General features: G+C 33.5%; 1 protein-coding gene across 5 annotated transcripts in view; it reads right to left on the bottom strand.

Annotated features, from left to right (window-relative positions):
* CUL3 (cullin 3) overlaps positions 1-16,282 on the bottom strand; it is an 87,335-nt gene that overhangs the window by 13,409 nt on the left and 57,644 nt on the right. For all 5 annotated transcript variants that reach the window (XM_077868980.1, XM_077868982.1, XM_077868979.1 and 2 more), the window contains 9 exons: positions 14,999-15,159; positions 13,870-13,984; positions 11,501-11,729; positions 8,465-8,610; positions 7,376-7,552; positions 5,818-5,988; positions 5,122-5,229; positions 1,293-1,417; positions 725-821 (listed from right to left, as the gene is read on the bottom strand). In XM_077868980.1, the coding sequence (XP_077725106.1) occupies positions 725-821; positions 1,293-1,417; positions 5,122-5,229; positions 5,818-5,988; positions 7,376-7,552; positions 8,465-8,610; positions 11,501-11,729; positions 13,870-13,984; positions 14,999-15,159 (1,329 nt within the window). The remainder of the gene's footprint in view (positions 1-724; positions 822-1,292; positions 1,418-5,121; positions 5,230-5,817; positions 5,989-7,375; positions 7,553-8,464; positions 8,611-11,500; positions 11,730-13,869; positions 13,985-14,998; positions 15,160-16,282) is intronic.

Here is a 16,282-nt window from a genome sequence, read left to right on the forward strand (position 1 = left end):
CTTCAAAAGAAAACATGATTATTTAGGGGAAAAACCCTTTCCTTTAAAACAAAAGCAAGCAATAATTGTAAAAGTTGAGTTCTTTTAGTATCCTTAACTTTCTAGTTTACACTCAAATATATAATAGTGTCAAATATTATTCAAGTAAATGAATTGTAAAGAATACTTCCCATTTCAATTAAATACAAAAATTATAATGTGTAGACACTGACAACATTAAAAAAAGAGTGTTACTGTGACATATGAAACCAGTAGCACTACTATCAGAATTTAGAATAAAACTGTTATTTGCTGCCTAAATGGCAACTTGGATATTTTTTCTTAATATTTTTCTAAAAACATTTTTTATTATTTTTCTATTTGAAGGCAACTGATTCTGATTTGATGTACACCCAAAGCAATGAAATTACTCATCTAAACCTCATAATTTTTTATATAAAAAAGCAATTACATTTTTTACATGAAGGCAATTCACTAGTGTCTTGCTAATTTTTATAATAATCACTTTAGTAGTATTTTGTACATCTCACAAATCTCGTGTTAATTTTCCTCATTTTGATCTATTGGAAATAAGGATTTTAGGAGACAGAATTTTGAAAAGGGACTCAAAGCTTTGTACACTCTCAAATCAATTTACATCTTATTATCTTATGCAATATTGTCTCAAATTTAATCTTATTTTTAAATTACTTAATGTAAGTATGTTCAAACATACAATATTTACCTTTTTAACTGGTCCATAAAATGTGGCATTGAGATCTGCAGAACCCATGTGATGCTGGAGTGTGAGCTGTCGACCACTGTGTTTGGCTAAGTAAAACCTTTAGCAAATCAAATCAAGTTTTAGAGAATCATATGATTTACATATTTGGAATTATAAACTACAGGATAACGACACTTAATAAGCATCTATGTAATAAGGACAATGTTAATTTCTATTAGTATACCATGTCGCTTTGCCCACTGCTCACCTGCTACTACTATTCCAAACATCACTTTTCTCCAAAGTAACAGTCGTCAATTTGCTCCAAGCCAGGGGCAGACATCAACAACACAAACTACACTTCTAACCACACACTCATGCTGAAGAAAGGACACTAGTAAAACAGTCCTCTCCAAAGAGTTTGCGCAACTCATTTTTACATATTAAAAAGCATAAAGGACAAATTCTCCTTTTGACCATGAGGTAAAAAATGAAGTAAATTCATCCTCAATCAGTGACAGCACTAACGCTCAAGTTTATTTCAACTGTGGACAGTTATCTGTACTTGCAAAGTCTCATCTAGGTTTACCTTCTGAATATCTCAAAAGCATGTCTTGGTGCTGGTGGGATGTTGCACTTTGGTGTGGCTGACTGCGTGGGCCAATATCCTGTTGTGAGCACCCGGACCGTGAGATCAACACCACCTAGAGACACCTGTGTAAAGACAAAAAGATGCCCCCCTCAAATGAACCAGGAATTGTTTTCCATTCCATATAGACACTGCATTAGAATTATCCAAGTAGTTAACTGTGTCCAACATCAAGCAAATGAAATGTATCTTCTTAAAGATTAGATCAGTGTTTTCTAAATTTTAACTAACCTGGCAAATATTTTTAATTATTGCTTAAGATATCTACTTTAAAATAATGACCATGGGACAGTTCTTAGTATATGAACGAAGTCTTACTGGTGTCACTGAGAAGAGTGAAGTTTTGGCCCTTATGCTTTTTTATTTTTAATTTTTATTTTTTTTCCCTTATGCTTTTTTAGATAAAATGTCAAGGGGCCATATCAGTATCATTTTAGAAAGCATTCTAATCTTTCATCTTAAGGATATTAATCTTTCATCTCAGTTTTTAAGTATTTTTACCATCTTAACAAAAAACCTATTTCTAGTATCCCATTCACATTTCAACTACATTTATCAGAACCTTGTTTTCACATTAAGTTCTTATTTTAACAACGTTTGCACAGGTTACTGTAGATCCAATTCTACACAGTGTGCTTTACAAATACTATTTAATAGGTAACTACCTCTACAAAATATATGCTAGCATTATGGTCATAGTCAGATATTTTCTTCCTTGTAAGTATATTTTTAAAGAAAACAAGAAAGTATATTAATAAGAATTCTTAAGAGTGAAATATTATCTATATTGTTATTGATATTCACAGCTTGTTGTAAAGCATTATTCTGTATCTATGTAACCTGATTAGTGATATGGATATTTTTTAAAGGAAGAAACTTCATAAATATCTAGTAGTATACCACGCTCAGATTTCCTCACAAGTATCTACTAAATGACTACTCAATTCTAAAGAAGTTGAACTAGTAATCCTAGATGACACAGAGGAGAGATGGCCACAGAAAGACTCCTAGATGATGAACAGAGGTTGGCAGTGCTACAGAATGGTGCATTTGCAAGTGGTAGTTAATGGCTTCAGGACTTTGTTTAATCCACCCAAGACAATGAAGTCCTTTCTTCTTTCTCCCATGTACCCACATATCTTGCGCCCTAATCTTTAAATCTTTACTCAAAATGTCATTTCTTAAAGGAAGCCTTCCCTGTTCACTCTGCTGATACAGATTTCCTATCACCTATCACCAGCTATGATGCTATGGGCTTGCTTATCTTACTTCTCATCTGTTGCCCTTCCATCATGGAAGGGAATTTTATTTGTTCCATTCTCTCTTGTATATCCAGTGCCCAAACAATGGTTGGCACAGAAGGCACTTAATGAATTATTTGTTAAATGGAGGGGAAAAAAAAGAAGAATCTCAGACAACTATTGCTTTAGTGGTTTCTATCTCTTCTTTCTAGCTTTCTTAGTAACATTTTGAAGACATTCAGCTTATATTCAAAGATAGCACATGACAGGGTGAAGTATAAAGAGTCTGGGGTACCAGAAAAGTCAGTCGGGATATGATATGACTTGCTGATATAAATAAAGAGAACTATAATAGCAAGCTTAGTTTTCCTGCCCGTCACAGTTCTTAAAATAAAAACACAGGAAAAAATGGACAAATACCTAAAATTTCCTTCAGCATAATAATTAAAATTTATCTAAATAAAATATACCACAAGTATTATTTGAATTTTAAGAATGCACCTGTTATATATAACTTCTGAAAGCAAATGCAAGAGCCACTCTGCATTTCAACAGGCCAAGAGAACTTAATAAAGTTACAGAGAAAGGTCTGTTGACAATTGGGAGATACTTTAAAAGGGCTCAAAGATTTCAGAAAGCTCAGTATTTCTTCTGATTTTGCCACTTTTCATCAATTCTTTCTAATGTATATTAAGACTTCAAATTAGAAGACTTAAAGCTTAAGATCCTTAGCATAAACAATTATAAAAAAAACCAGTAACTGTAGGCAAATAATGGCCTTAGAATAAGTGGAAACCACAACAGATTAGCAGATATGTAACTCTGAGCATCGTGATTTTAAGTACTCTACTTACTGTAATTAATTATTAAACAAATATTCTACCAGAGTGCAAGATATACTTGATATATTAAGATAAATGAAAGACTCACAAACTTTGTAACAGAAAATAATAAAGGCAAACAGGATTTGATAAAATTCTGTTGAACTAGCCCTAGCCCCTTTTTAAAAATGAAACAATGGCAACAAAGTGGTCAAGAATAAAGATCATAATTTTCTTATCACAAGACCTTCACCGATCATAGGCAAGGTAATTAGACACAGTGTTGAACCCATCCAGGAACATTTCTCTTAGAGATGGTTTCTTTCAACAGAATATTTATCCACACCAGGTTATATACCTATTGCATTCAATATGTGTAAGATTAGTGGAAGAAAAAAAATAAACAGGAAAAATAATTGTATCGCATTAATATATATTAATGTATTAAATAGAATCAAGTATAAATTTCTAAACAATCTAAAAAAGAAAAAAAGTATCCTGGATATTCACATTATTCAATTCTTGCCCAACCAGATTTCTATTTGTCACAGACTTGTTGCTGTATCTTTCCTGCTCTCAGGCCTTCTCCACAATAAGCTTTAGGAGATGGGGAGAGACTTGGAAGTCCTTCTGAGTCAGAATGCCTTAATATAGATAAATGTCCATTTCTATAGAATTAGGTGTTTTCATATAATTTGTTTGTGAAATGAGACTGGGAACAGTTTAAGTGATAGTCTTATATCTAAATATCAGAGGAATGATGGCTCAGTTGGTTAAAGTGTCTGACTCTTGGTTTAGGCTCAGGTCATGATGATCTCATGGTTGCTGAGATCCAGCCCAACTCCATGCTGGATCCAACTCCATGCTGGGCACAGAGCCTGCTTAAGATTCTTTCTGTCCCTCAGCCATTCCCACCCCTATGCTTTCTCTCTCAAAAAAAAAAAAAAAAATAAAAAAAAATAAAAAAAAATAAAAAAATAAAAAAAAAAAAGGGAGGAGGAGGAAAAAAAATCAGAGGACAGAGGATTTAACTTCCAATTTTTTTAAGTGGCTGTTACATGTCTTAATTATGAAGTTGTATATGGTCACTTGAGAAGCAAAACTTTCTAAACTTCATTAAACCCTCCCAAAAACCTCATCGAACTCCAAAGCTGTGCAAGCTATAGCTTTACTGTCTTCTGGGAATCACAATACAAAATCCTATTTATAACACACTAATGTCAGCTCCCACAGGCTCTGAAAATGTCAGATCCCTTTATGCTCCTCTGCTTACTGATGAGAATACTGAGGTTATACAGAGGAAGGTCAGGAAATGATTCTAAGATAGCACAATCCTGGGGTGTAAAGTGAGAGCAAGAGTACTAAGACTCAGCAAGCTTGCCTAAGCCCTGTCTTCCTTCCACAATCTATAATGATTTTAACAGTGGAATCATTCTATTAAATTTTCAGCATATTCCCTCAAGTGGAGAGGATAAACTAAGTTTTAGGAGAATAAGAAAAAAATATTTTAACATTAATAGTTTAAAAAAAGGGCTTACATGAGGGAGAATAATTTTTCAAGTACATACAGATAATAAAAATGTTGCCCCTAATAACATTTAAAGGAATGACACCAGCAGTTTAGTTTAACATGGATAAAAATGCCCATTACAAAAGACTTCACATAGATACATACATATTAAGTACAAATTAATGGGAGAATCTTACCCCAGTTGCCTGTAGATGCTGCCTGAATTCATCCATAGTTGTGTTTGAGATGCTCATATCCCTAAACATTCCTTCCAGTTTTGATGTAAACTGACAGCCACATTCAGTCTGTGGAAGAAAAATGCATACATACACAACCAATTGTGTATGTATTTTTCTATGAGCAAATGTACAAAGAAATACGCTTCCATGTAACTGACATCCTAAATCTTTCCAATAGTTAGTTGTCCTATGCCTGTGGCTACCAAACTTCAGTGTGTTTAAGAATACTCCAAGGATTTTATTTTAAAATGCAGGTTCTCAGACTCTTTTGGAAATTCTAATACACCTCACTAAAGGTATAGACCAATGCTCTAGGTTTTTAATAGGCAACTCAGGTGATAGGAGTATAGTAGTCTATAGACCACATTTTGTGAAATAAAACTAAATGGTGATACTCCCTTCACCATTTCTCTTGCACTAATCCTCCCCCAGATCTCCATGAATGTATCCTGCCACACCATGAGAAATTCCAGCAAACTCTGAATGTTCCAGGACCTAAACAAATCTAAGTGCAACCTGCTCAAAAAATCTAGCTTTATTAACTTATAAAAATATGTATTTAAAATCAACTACATATTTCCTAATCACATTTTGGTGTTCAATCATTTGATAAACACTGGTTAGGTACGTCACTCCAGCTCATATACATCTTACCTTTAACTTAGATATCATATTTTTTTCAGAGTCATCAGAAACACTTTTATTTGTGAGAAGTCTCCTTGCCAAGTGTTGTTTATAATAACGTTCAAATACATCTTTTTCTTGCATAAACCTAAAAAGGACCATTGCCTTATCCAATATTGTTTCTACTTCTTGTTCTGTTAGCTGCAAAATGAAGTAGAAGACAATTTAAGAATTATAAAACTTTAGTTCTACAAAGAAATAACACCACAGTTCATCTACTATTTAAGAATAAGACTGGGGCTCCTGGGTGGCTCAGTGAATGGAGCATCTGACTCTTTGATTTCTCAGGTCATGGTCTCATGGTTGTGAGATCAAGCTCTGTGTGGGGCTCCATGCTGGTCTCGGAGCCTGCTTGGGATTCTCCTCCTCCCTCTTCCTCTGCCCCCTACCCCCTCAAAAAAATAGAAAATAAGACTTGGACAATAAACATAAAAAGTTTGGTTGAGAGGTATCAGCAGGCGGGATCTAGTCTGAGAACATGTCTTCTACTTCACAGAGTAGCACACTCTCATTCTTATATTCTCATCTAGCACAGCAGGGATCAGGGGCTGTAGTGGAGTTCCTCCCTTCCCTAGAGGGCTACCAAGTGAATGGAGCAAATGAGGGGATAATGGCTAGATTAAAGGATGACTGAGAACAAATGAAATGAAATTTTAATCACAAAAAAGAATCTTCCAATGCTATTCCATAGTATTTAGGCAGACACTTATATAAGCAAAAGATAGGTATTTTCACGCAAGCTCATTCAAAATCTATGTTATGCAAATAGAAGAGTAATAATTGGTTTTAATTCCAAGACTAAAAGGGCCCCCTGTCCTCATCTTTTAAATAAGGGCAAGATGATACTGTAGCAGATTTTACTAAGCATATATTTAAAAATAAGAAGACTAAATGGATGTTGTCTTTTTATCGTGATCTTTCTCGTTTGTTTCTTCATTGTTATAGCTGCCTGGAAAACCTGTGGCCTTTGCTGTTTTTCCCTTTTCTCTCAAATTCCAAGATAAGTTAAAAAGACCACCGTATGTATGATCACAATATTTGATTTTCTACACTGTAGTAAGCTCCAACATCCCAGATACATATCAAAGGCTTTCAAACTACTTTCTCATAGCAATTCTAATCTACTCCTTCAAGTTCTTGGCATCCAAGTATTGTTTGATACCGAACTCCCATAACCAGATGACAGCAAGCAAAATTCCAGACCACAGACAGTTGTCTTCTAGATCCCTATTATCTACATAGCATATCAAAACCTCAAAGTCCATAAAGACTGTCGAACATTGTGGCTGTGTAGTTGTTTGGTTCTGATATAAATTATATATTAAATGAAATGTCAAAGTACTTTTGACCATTTCAGATATTAAACAATCCTTTTCAGAGATCACAGCACACATTTAAGCACAGCAAAGAAATAGGCTTAATTTTATATCAACAAAATTCCTTATTTTTATATTTCTAATTTTATATAAAATTTTAAATCTACAAATAAAGTGTAATGATTGTGTTTCTCCAATGCGTTAATACTTACCCCTTTGACTCCTTTTTTCAGCTTATCGTCAATAAATAATGAGAGGTATTCAGGGGACCTGGAGTTGAGGTTGAGAAAATACTCAAAGTCACCCGCAATAGTTTGTTTAAAGAGCCGGTCATTATTAAATGATTCCTGGAGGAAGCGATCGAACCTACTCTTCAGATCCAATAAGCCCTTCCAAATAGAAATAAAGAAATTTAGGGTACATTATAATAATTTTTTTCTATAAACAATACACTTACAATCAGTTATGTTTATCTTAACTTTGCTGGTAATAAATGGCTGCATTTGGTGTTAAACTTACAGGTTCTCTATTATTTTTTTCAAGTCATTATATAAGTCTGTATTAAAACATGTCAGCAATGAGGGATTGAAGACGAACTAAAGAACATTTGCACTATTTCTCCACACCCTTCTCTATCTTGACTGAAGGTAAAGCCCAAGAAAAGCAGCTTTTATTATTATTATTTTTTAAAGATTTTATTTATTCATGAGAGACACAGAGAGAGAGAGGCAGACACAGGCAGAGGGAGAAGCAGGCTCCATGCAGGGAGCCTGACACGGGACTCAATCCCCTATCTCCAGGATCACACCCTGGGTTGCGGGCAGCACTAAACTGCTGTGCCACCGGGGATGCCCAGAAAACCAGCTTTTAAAAATGTACCCAAAAAGTATTTATACTGAAACATGAAAAATTTGGGGCCTAATTTATTCATAAAATTGCCTGAAAGAGCAGCATTTTAGAACAAAAATATTTAGCTGAAAAGTTATTTTTTCTAATACCTCTAAGTATATGAACACTAAAGCATAAAAAAAGTAGTTACTTTCATTCTTGAAAACCATTTAAACAAGGTCTTCATCAGGTTAATAAATGAAAAGAAGCAGCTGAGTGTGGTTCCAATATAAATACACATACTTCGGAAAATTCTAAAATATCTAGGATAATCACACGTATTAGCTTTCCTTTGGGAAAATTAAAAGTAAAAAATACAAAATACATACAGCTTAGTAAAAGTGTTCTTTTTACCAGCATGTGTCAAAATTACTTTATCACAAACTTAAAGAGAATTTTCTGTATTCACTTACCTGGATATAGTCAACAGGATTCTTTCCTTCTCCTTCCTCGGAAACAAGGGCTTTCCCTTGCTCCCTCAAATAGGAACTCATACACTCACACATTGTTTTCAAGCCATTTGGCACACGACTAAATAACTTGTACATGCAAGCAAGGTCTGCAATCAGAAAGAACATACAAATCGACTACATTAAAAATTAAGAGAAAAAATGTGAATCTGTTTATTCTAATTTGTGAACTCAAAGCTTATTTTTCCATCACTGGCACTTGTTGATCATGTGACAAATGACTAAAAAAACACTCAACAAAACAAACAAAAGGAAAAAAATTAGGCTACTTAATGGTTATTATTGCAACTTATGAAATACAGCTTTCAGATAAGACCACCAATAAAATCTCTCAGTAGATTTTAGTTTACACGGAAGATACCCATACAGCATAAAAAAGCCACAAAAGAAAAGGAAACTGCAGCTTTGAGTTCCTACACGATTCTAATCTAAAACCCAGTAATACTACAAAATGTCTATCAAAAGGATAACTTGAATTATTGTGTAATTAGTAGTCAACATAATAAGGAAAATATAAAAATCAATTAAAAGTCTTACAGGTATTTTTAGGTATGTCTATCACAAAGTTCAAACAACAACATGACAGTAAGTAAAAATAAAATATACTAGGATTTATTTTATCTTAAATAAAGTTTTATATGAAATTAAAATCCATGACATGCTGTGACAAAGTTCATATGAAATTCATAGCATGTATTCCCAGTCCTTAGTATTTTCCTTGGAGGAATCCCTAATACTTCCCAGGTGATGTCCTAGGCCAATACGTATATTTTAAAAATTGTTTTACCACACTATACTGTTCTTACTTAGAATGAAAATCCTGGATTCTGTCCATTTTTTATATCATTTTTCACAAGATTAAAATGTGGTAACAGAACACTGCTTTCCCATATGTCTAGTATTTCTTTGAAATAAGAACTTACTGGGAGACTCTAAGTGTCAGAACTGTGCAATGATATAAAAAAAGCTTTATAATCAAGAACTTTTGACAATGGAATTAGAACAGCAGTTTCTAGATGGGAGGCTGGGAAATTTTTTTCTCTAAAATGCATAGTAAGTATTTTATGGGCTTATGGGCCATATGGTCTCTGTTGCAACTACTTCAGTTTTGCCATTGTAATAAGAAAGAAGCCACAGATAACACATAAATGAATGGGCATGACTGTGTTCCCATAAAACTCTATTTATGGACACTAAAAATTTATATAATTTTCATATGCAATGAAATATTCTTCTTTCGATTTTTTTCCCCTAACCAAACTGCTGGTGGTCCAGATTTCACAGATAGGCTATAATTTACCCACCTCAGTCTTCATTTTAACAACTATTTAGATCCTAAAACTAAAGTTGTGGTTTAAAAATACTTAGAAGTTTTACAAAAGAGCTTCTAAAATTAGTTTTAGTGACTTTCAAAATCAAATTGTATTAAAAAGTAAGTTTTCACCAATAATATGTGTCCAAAGTAATCAATGTTACAGCAAATCTTACAGTTTCTCACATTTGGCATAAATTATAACAAAAAAAATTTTTTTTAAACATTTATTTATTTTGAGAGAGTGAGTGAATGAAGTGAGGGGGGCAGAGGGAGAGAACTTCAAGCAGACTCCACCCTGAGCCGAAGCTAGGCTGATCCCAGGATCCTAAGATCACACTACCTGAGCCAATACCAAGTCAGATGTTTGACTGAGCCACTCAGATGCTCCAAGAAGAGTCTTTTTTAAAAAGTAACTTTCTCTGGTTTAATAAAAACAAATTTACATACAACTTTAAAGGAAGAAATATATAGAAATATAAGCTATTTCAAAACACATAGCAAGGATTACACAAGAGGAAGCACAGAAAACCTCTTTTCCAACCATATTACCTTTTTTTTTTTTAATTTTTTAAAATTTATTTATGATAGTCACAGAGAGAGAGAGAGAGAGAGAGAGAGAGAGAGGCTGAGACACAGGCAGACGGAGAAGCAGGCTCCATGCACCGGGAGCCCGACGTGGGATTCGATCCTGGGTCTCCAGAATCGCGCCCTGGGCCAAAGGCAGGCGCCAAACCGCTGCGCCACCCAGGGATCCCCAACCATCTTACTTTTTATCTCCTCTTACATATCCCTCCTCTCCTTTGTTATTCACTTAAAAATTGTTTTTCATTCCCCATCAAACTCTTAACAGGCAATATGTTTCTTTTATAAGAAGCAAGAAGCTAAAACACTAAGACATCATCTAAGAACCAGGAAAACAGCTAGAGTACCATGTTTATTTGTTTTTTTTAATAGCATATCAGTGATTTCTAAAGTCATAGTTTTAAAGTAAAACTTCAGAAATTAAAAATAAGGACAACCTAACTGTTTACTCTTTTATTTATAACTTCTCATAGGAAAATCACAAAGTATTGTTTTCAGGAGAGAAAAGGGTAAACAGCTAACAAGAATAAATGCTACCATTATCTCAAAACTGTGTACTTTTATAAAGCAATTCTCCTTTTCTGAAACCTATAACTTCACAGTTCCCAGAATCAATCTACTAATTTATCTAAAATGTTATATGAAAGATACTATTTTTGCATTTTTAACACCCTTATCACAACTAATTCCCAAAAAAAGCCTATAGAAATTTTATGATTGGAATGTCAGATTTTAAAAGAATCACAAAAAAATCACATAGTATGTGGAAATGGAGAGTCTAACTCTCTTGTACACAAAAAGGACAGAAATATTAGTCTTCTGGACTAAGAAAAACACAAAAAGTGAGGAGACTAAAATGAAAGACAGGTAAATAGAGCCACTCAATTAACAAGAAATACCAAAAATCCTCATTAATAAAAATGTAAAACTTTACTCTTAAATTCTATCAAAGTTAATAAATTAATGACACATATAACTAAGACTCATTTATAATCTATTTTAATTATAGGAAAATAAAAAAATTAACTAAGAACCTGCTAGAATTATAAAGATTTAATTATATTTCAATTGCTGACACTTACCTTCTGTCTTTCCATTTTTCAACATATGTACTAGGCCCGAATTCTCCATTTCTACTATGGTTTTCATGTGCTTGGAAATGAGTTCCCTCTCGACCACTTTTACTATTGGCTCTTCGGTTGATTTGTCAAGGCAGTGCATCACCCGTTCTATTTCTTCATTAATTCTAGCTTCTACTTTCTTTATATATACTGAAGCACTGTTTTCTGCTAAAAATTTCTGGCTTTCCATCTGCAAATAAAAAAGCATGATTTTTTTTTTAAACATAGAAGCAAAATGTGTTTCTGCTTTTAACTGAGTATCTATAATGTTCATCATAAGCCAAACTAAATATCATAAGTACTATTAACATTTTATATAGTTTATCACACATATCTACATAGTCTTAATTATATCCTTTAAAGCACTGATTACATAAGAAGTTATCAATACATTATTCTTAAGCAGTGTTTTTCAAACTTTTCCAATGTACTTCAAATAGTAGAAAAAATAAGCACTTGCCAGTAAGGGTCAAAAGTATAAAATGAAGCATCTGACCCACTCAGAGTCGGAAATTCTTTTTTGATTTAATGTGTGATGATGTCTAGAAAGACTCATCATGCTTATCATAGTTTTGCTGACGTACTGCCAGTTACTGAAGTCCAACTGCCACCCCACTCCCAGTCTCAAAAGAGTATGTATGCATGTGTATACAGACACACACACACACACACACACACACACACAAAGTTTTAGAAATAGAACTTTAAATAACTCTTAATCTTGTCTAACACCAGCCTTACAGAAATTCCACTAAACTATGTTAATCCAAATGACTTTAACCTATTTGATAGGATTAATGAATATATATCTAAGAGTTACAAAAAGGAAGACATGTTGATATAAACTATGTACAAAATTTAATAACATTTCCTACTTTAACAAAAAGTAGTTTTAGTCCCTGAAAATAATCAAGTTTCTAAGAACAGACATTAACACACCAAACAAAACTCTTGGTGAGACCATCTCTCACTCCTGTTAAAAACAGCATGTATTATGTATATATACACATGCATGCACATGTCACTGTAGCACATTTTGGAATTTTTTTTAGAATTTATTTTTTTTTAAGATTTTTTTATTTGATAGAGAACAGGGTGTGTATGGAGGGGGGACAGAGGGAGAGGGAGAAGCAGACTCCCCACCAAGCAGGGAGCCAGGTACAGAGCTTGATCCCAGGACCCTGAGATCATGACCTGAGCTGAAGGCAGCTGCTTAACTGACGAGCCACCTAGGCACCCTACACTTTGGAATCCTGACAATTAATCTTCCACTGGTTTATCTACAATGAAATGAAGGAAAATTAAATGAATGTGAAGGTCAAAAATGTTGCAAAAATATCTAGTATTAGTTGCTGTATTACTGGAAAATGGAGTCTGCCTCCTACATTATAAAATTAATAGCTCATAAAACATGATCTAGGTTCACCAGTGCAAGCCACAAAGGTCTTCCTGATTGGTTACAAACTAAAAAATAAATAAATAAAAAAATTAAAAAAAAAAAATAAATAAATAATTGCAAGTTCATTCTTTGTTTCTTTGTGTAAATGATTCGAAATGCATAGAGATCCATCCCTATATACATCCAATCAGTCTTATTAATGACTTACTGAACTGTTACAAATTACTAGAACTTTGTATTCATTTATTTTTTTAAAAACCCTATTATTGGAGTAAAAACTTTTAGGATTCAATTCAATCTATTTTGATTACACTACAGAGCTCCTACTATAATTGATGTTTTCAGGAATAGGCCTCATTATCTTATAAATACTGTCTTATATTTTGTAACTTCATTACAAATTAGGACTAGTTTAACTTTACTTTTAGCAATTTAGTTGGTTCTGGGTTTGTTATACTGTTGCAAAATTCTACCAATTATACTTATTGACCTCTAATTTCCTCACCAATAGTCTTTAAAGTATATACACATGCTATAAGATCATGTTTATTTCTATACTTACTTTACTAGTAATTTATATTACCATAAGCCTGAATAGTGAGACTTCATTAGTGATGCACTGCCTGTGAATTTATGGTAAATAATTTGTAACATGTGAATATAACAAAATATTAAAGTTATTTCTAGGTTTGTAGGTTTTATAACACATAGTTTAAAAAATCATGTGTGTAAAAAGTCCAAACTCTATTTTTTTTTTAAATGGGTTCCTTCCCTGGAATGTGAGAAGAGGGAGTAGGTATCTAACGGGTATTTTTTGTGCCCTCCTTCCCAAAGGGCCTCAACAGAAAAAGGCCAAGTGTTCAATCAGTAACTACATTTAGTAACTTTCAGAATATCTTGAGAGGATTTATTTATATCTTTCACTGATTACCTGAAAAAATTCTGCAGACATTTCCAAAAAAGGAGCCTCAAAATCTTCTTCATAGACAGATCGTCCTTCGAGACCTAAAATCATTAACATCTGGCAAGCATTTCTTATTGCGCCTCTGTCAAAAGAAGTTAAACCACTTGATAATCAAATTACGTTAAAGTCTCACTTTAAAAAATGCAGCAGAAGTAGCTTTAGAAAGACTTTTAGAACATTTTTTTTAAAATCAGAGTGATCCATCTCCCATAAGCAACTCACTTATAAAATAAGTATTTAGAGTAATTTTAAATGGATGACATATCTTGACTATAATGCTATTTGTCAAATTGTTCTCATACTGTTATAACTTTAAAATTCGAAAGAAAATTAGCTTGTCTAAATATCTCTGTGTACATAAAAACATAGAATATAAAAATATCAGAAAGCAGTAAGGAGAGAGGGAGGCTATATTGCTTGAAATGAGTACAACACACAGCTACTCCTAGATATTATTTTTATCTTTTTTTTTTTTTTTTTGGTACTGAATGGCTTTGGGGCAACCCAGACCAAGCACCAAAGCTGAAACAAAAACTTTACAAGTAGTCTTCTATTAGCTGCTCTGTGTACAGACACACAGAGAAAGCAGTCTTTCGTGCTTTAAGCCTCTTTAGCTGCGTGTCACAAAAATGGTACTGCAGTCATGTAAGGGGAGGCAACGTGACTTAACAGAACGGGTAGTAGTTCTTAGTCATTGGAGACTATGTTCAACAGTTTTCTTCAAATATGCTAAGAATGAAAGCTAGGCCAGAGCCTTTTAAAGAGACAAAGAGAACCAAAAAATGTTATCACACAGCAAAAAAGGATCAAAATGCCAGCATAAAAAATACATGAAAAACCAAAAGGGAAGACTAATGGCTGATTTGTTTTTAAAAAGTACATTAAATAGAAGCTCAGAAGGGTCTCTTCTAACAACACATGTGTGCTTTTAAGTTAAAATCCAGGTAACTTTCTTAATTGTTTTGAGGATTTTCATAATGTGCTGGGCAATAAAACTTTTATTTATTTTAATAAGATTATGACACTAAATTGGTTCTCAGGATATTAAAAAACCATTAAAAAACCAAACACTGAAATATAAAAAAGATGATTATACCGATCTACAACTTCTCCTTTTCGCTCTCTTGCGATCATGTCCAATAGCGTTTGTCGTAGATGATCCCTAATACACCCATAACGTACAACTTGATCTCGAAAAATAATTAATCCCAAATTGTAGACATTCTCCACATTATTTTGTTGTACATATACACGGTCCTGCAGTGAAACAATACCATAAAACGTGAGCACAACTCCTGCAAATATAATCACTTGAGCTACAATAATACAGGAAATAAAATCCAAAAGCAATTTTTCAGATGAGAAACACTTCAAACTATCTTTTTTTTATCCACTTCAAACTATCTTAAGCACCATGGAATTTTCTAGCACCTCCCAAGTTATATTAAAGTTAGTCTTTACAATTTACAAATGTACAATTTACAAACAATTGAATATATGTGGTCACCCATTTAACCTGAAGAAAAAAGGGAGTGGGGACGCAAGCACCATTCCCAGGGAAAGGCAGGTGAGTAAAGAGCAGAGGAGAAAGGTAGATAGCAAGGTAGACACATCCTCCTTTCTCTCTAGAGCCATATCATGTCTGACCATGGTTCTTACTTTCTCAAATATTATACTTGAAGATCATAGTCTTTGAAGTAAAATTAAGAGCCAAATGAAATACAGATCCATGTAACTTAAGCCGATTGCTTACTGGTAAATATTAAAAGGCTTTAATGCCTAGAATATAGCAGCATTAATAAAAACCTCTTGTCATTTCAAACAGATTACTTGTCATCTTATTTTCAAGTTCCTGCCAACTTGATTACAGGTGTGTCTCACTTTACAGAGCACATATAATCCAGAATTATTGGCTATACAAGCCCTATTTTGTGTATTACTTGAAAATCCACATTTATAGCAAAATACACTGGAATAAAACTACCAAGTTTTTAATTCACAAAAGAATTAACAACAGAATTCCTTTCTGTTCTTAACCAGGATCTCTGTGGGCCTCAGTGGGTCTGTGAACTTCCAAAAATTATAGAATTATTATGTGTTTGCTAGTATGTAAGTACTTTGGAAACAGAGCCCATAGCTTTCACCAGATTCTTAAAGGCATTTATAATCCCAAACCAGTTAAGAACCACTGCACACTGTGATCCTGGAACTTTTAAAAGGAACACTGTCATTACAAGCAAAACCAAGCAAAACTACCAGGTGAACATAGACAGAAGCTCAACCACATCAGTGATGCAACTAAAATGGCACCGACCAACTCTCTGAACAATTGCTGACTAAATTCTCCACGAGTAGCATTCTCTTCATGTGACGTCACTCC

This window comes from Canis aureus, chromosome 24, assembly GCF_053574225.1.
Source record: "Canis aureus isolate CA01 chromosome 24, VMU_Caureus_v.1.0, whole genome shotgun sequence".
Lineage (NCBI taxonomy): Eukaryota > Metazoa > Chordata > Mammalia > Carnivora > Canidae > Canis > Canis aureus.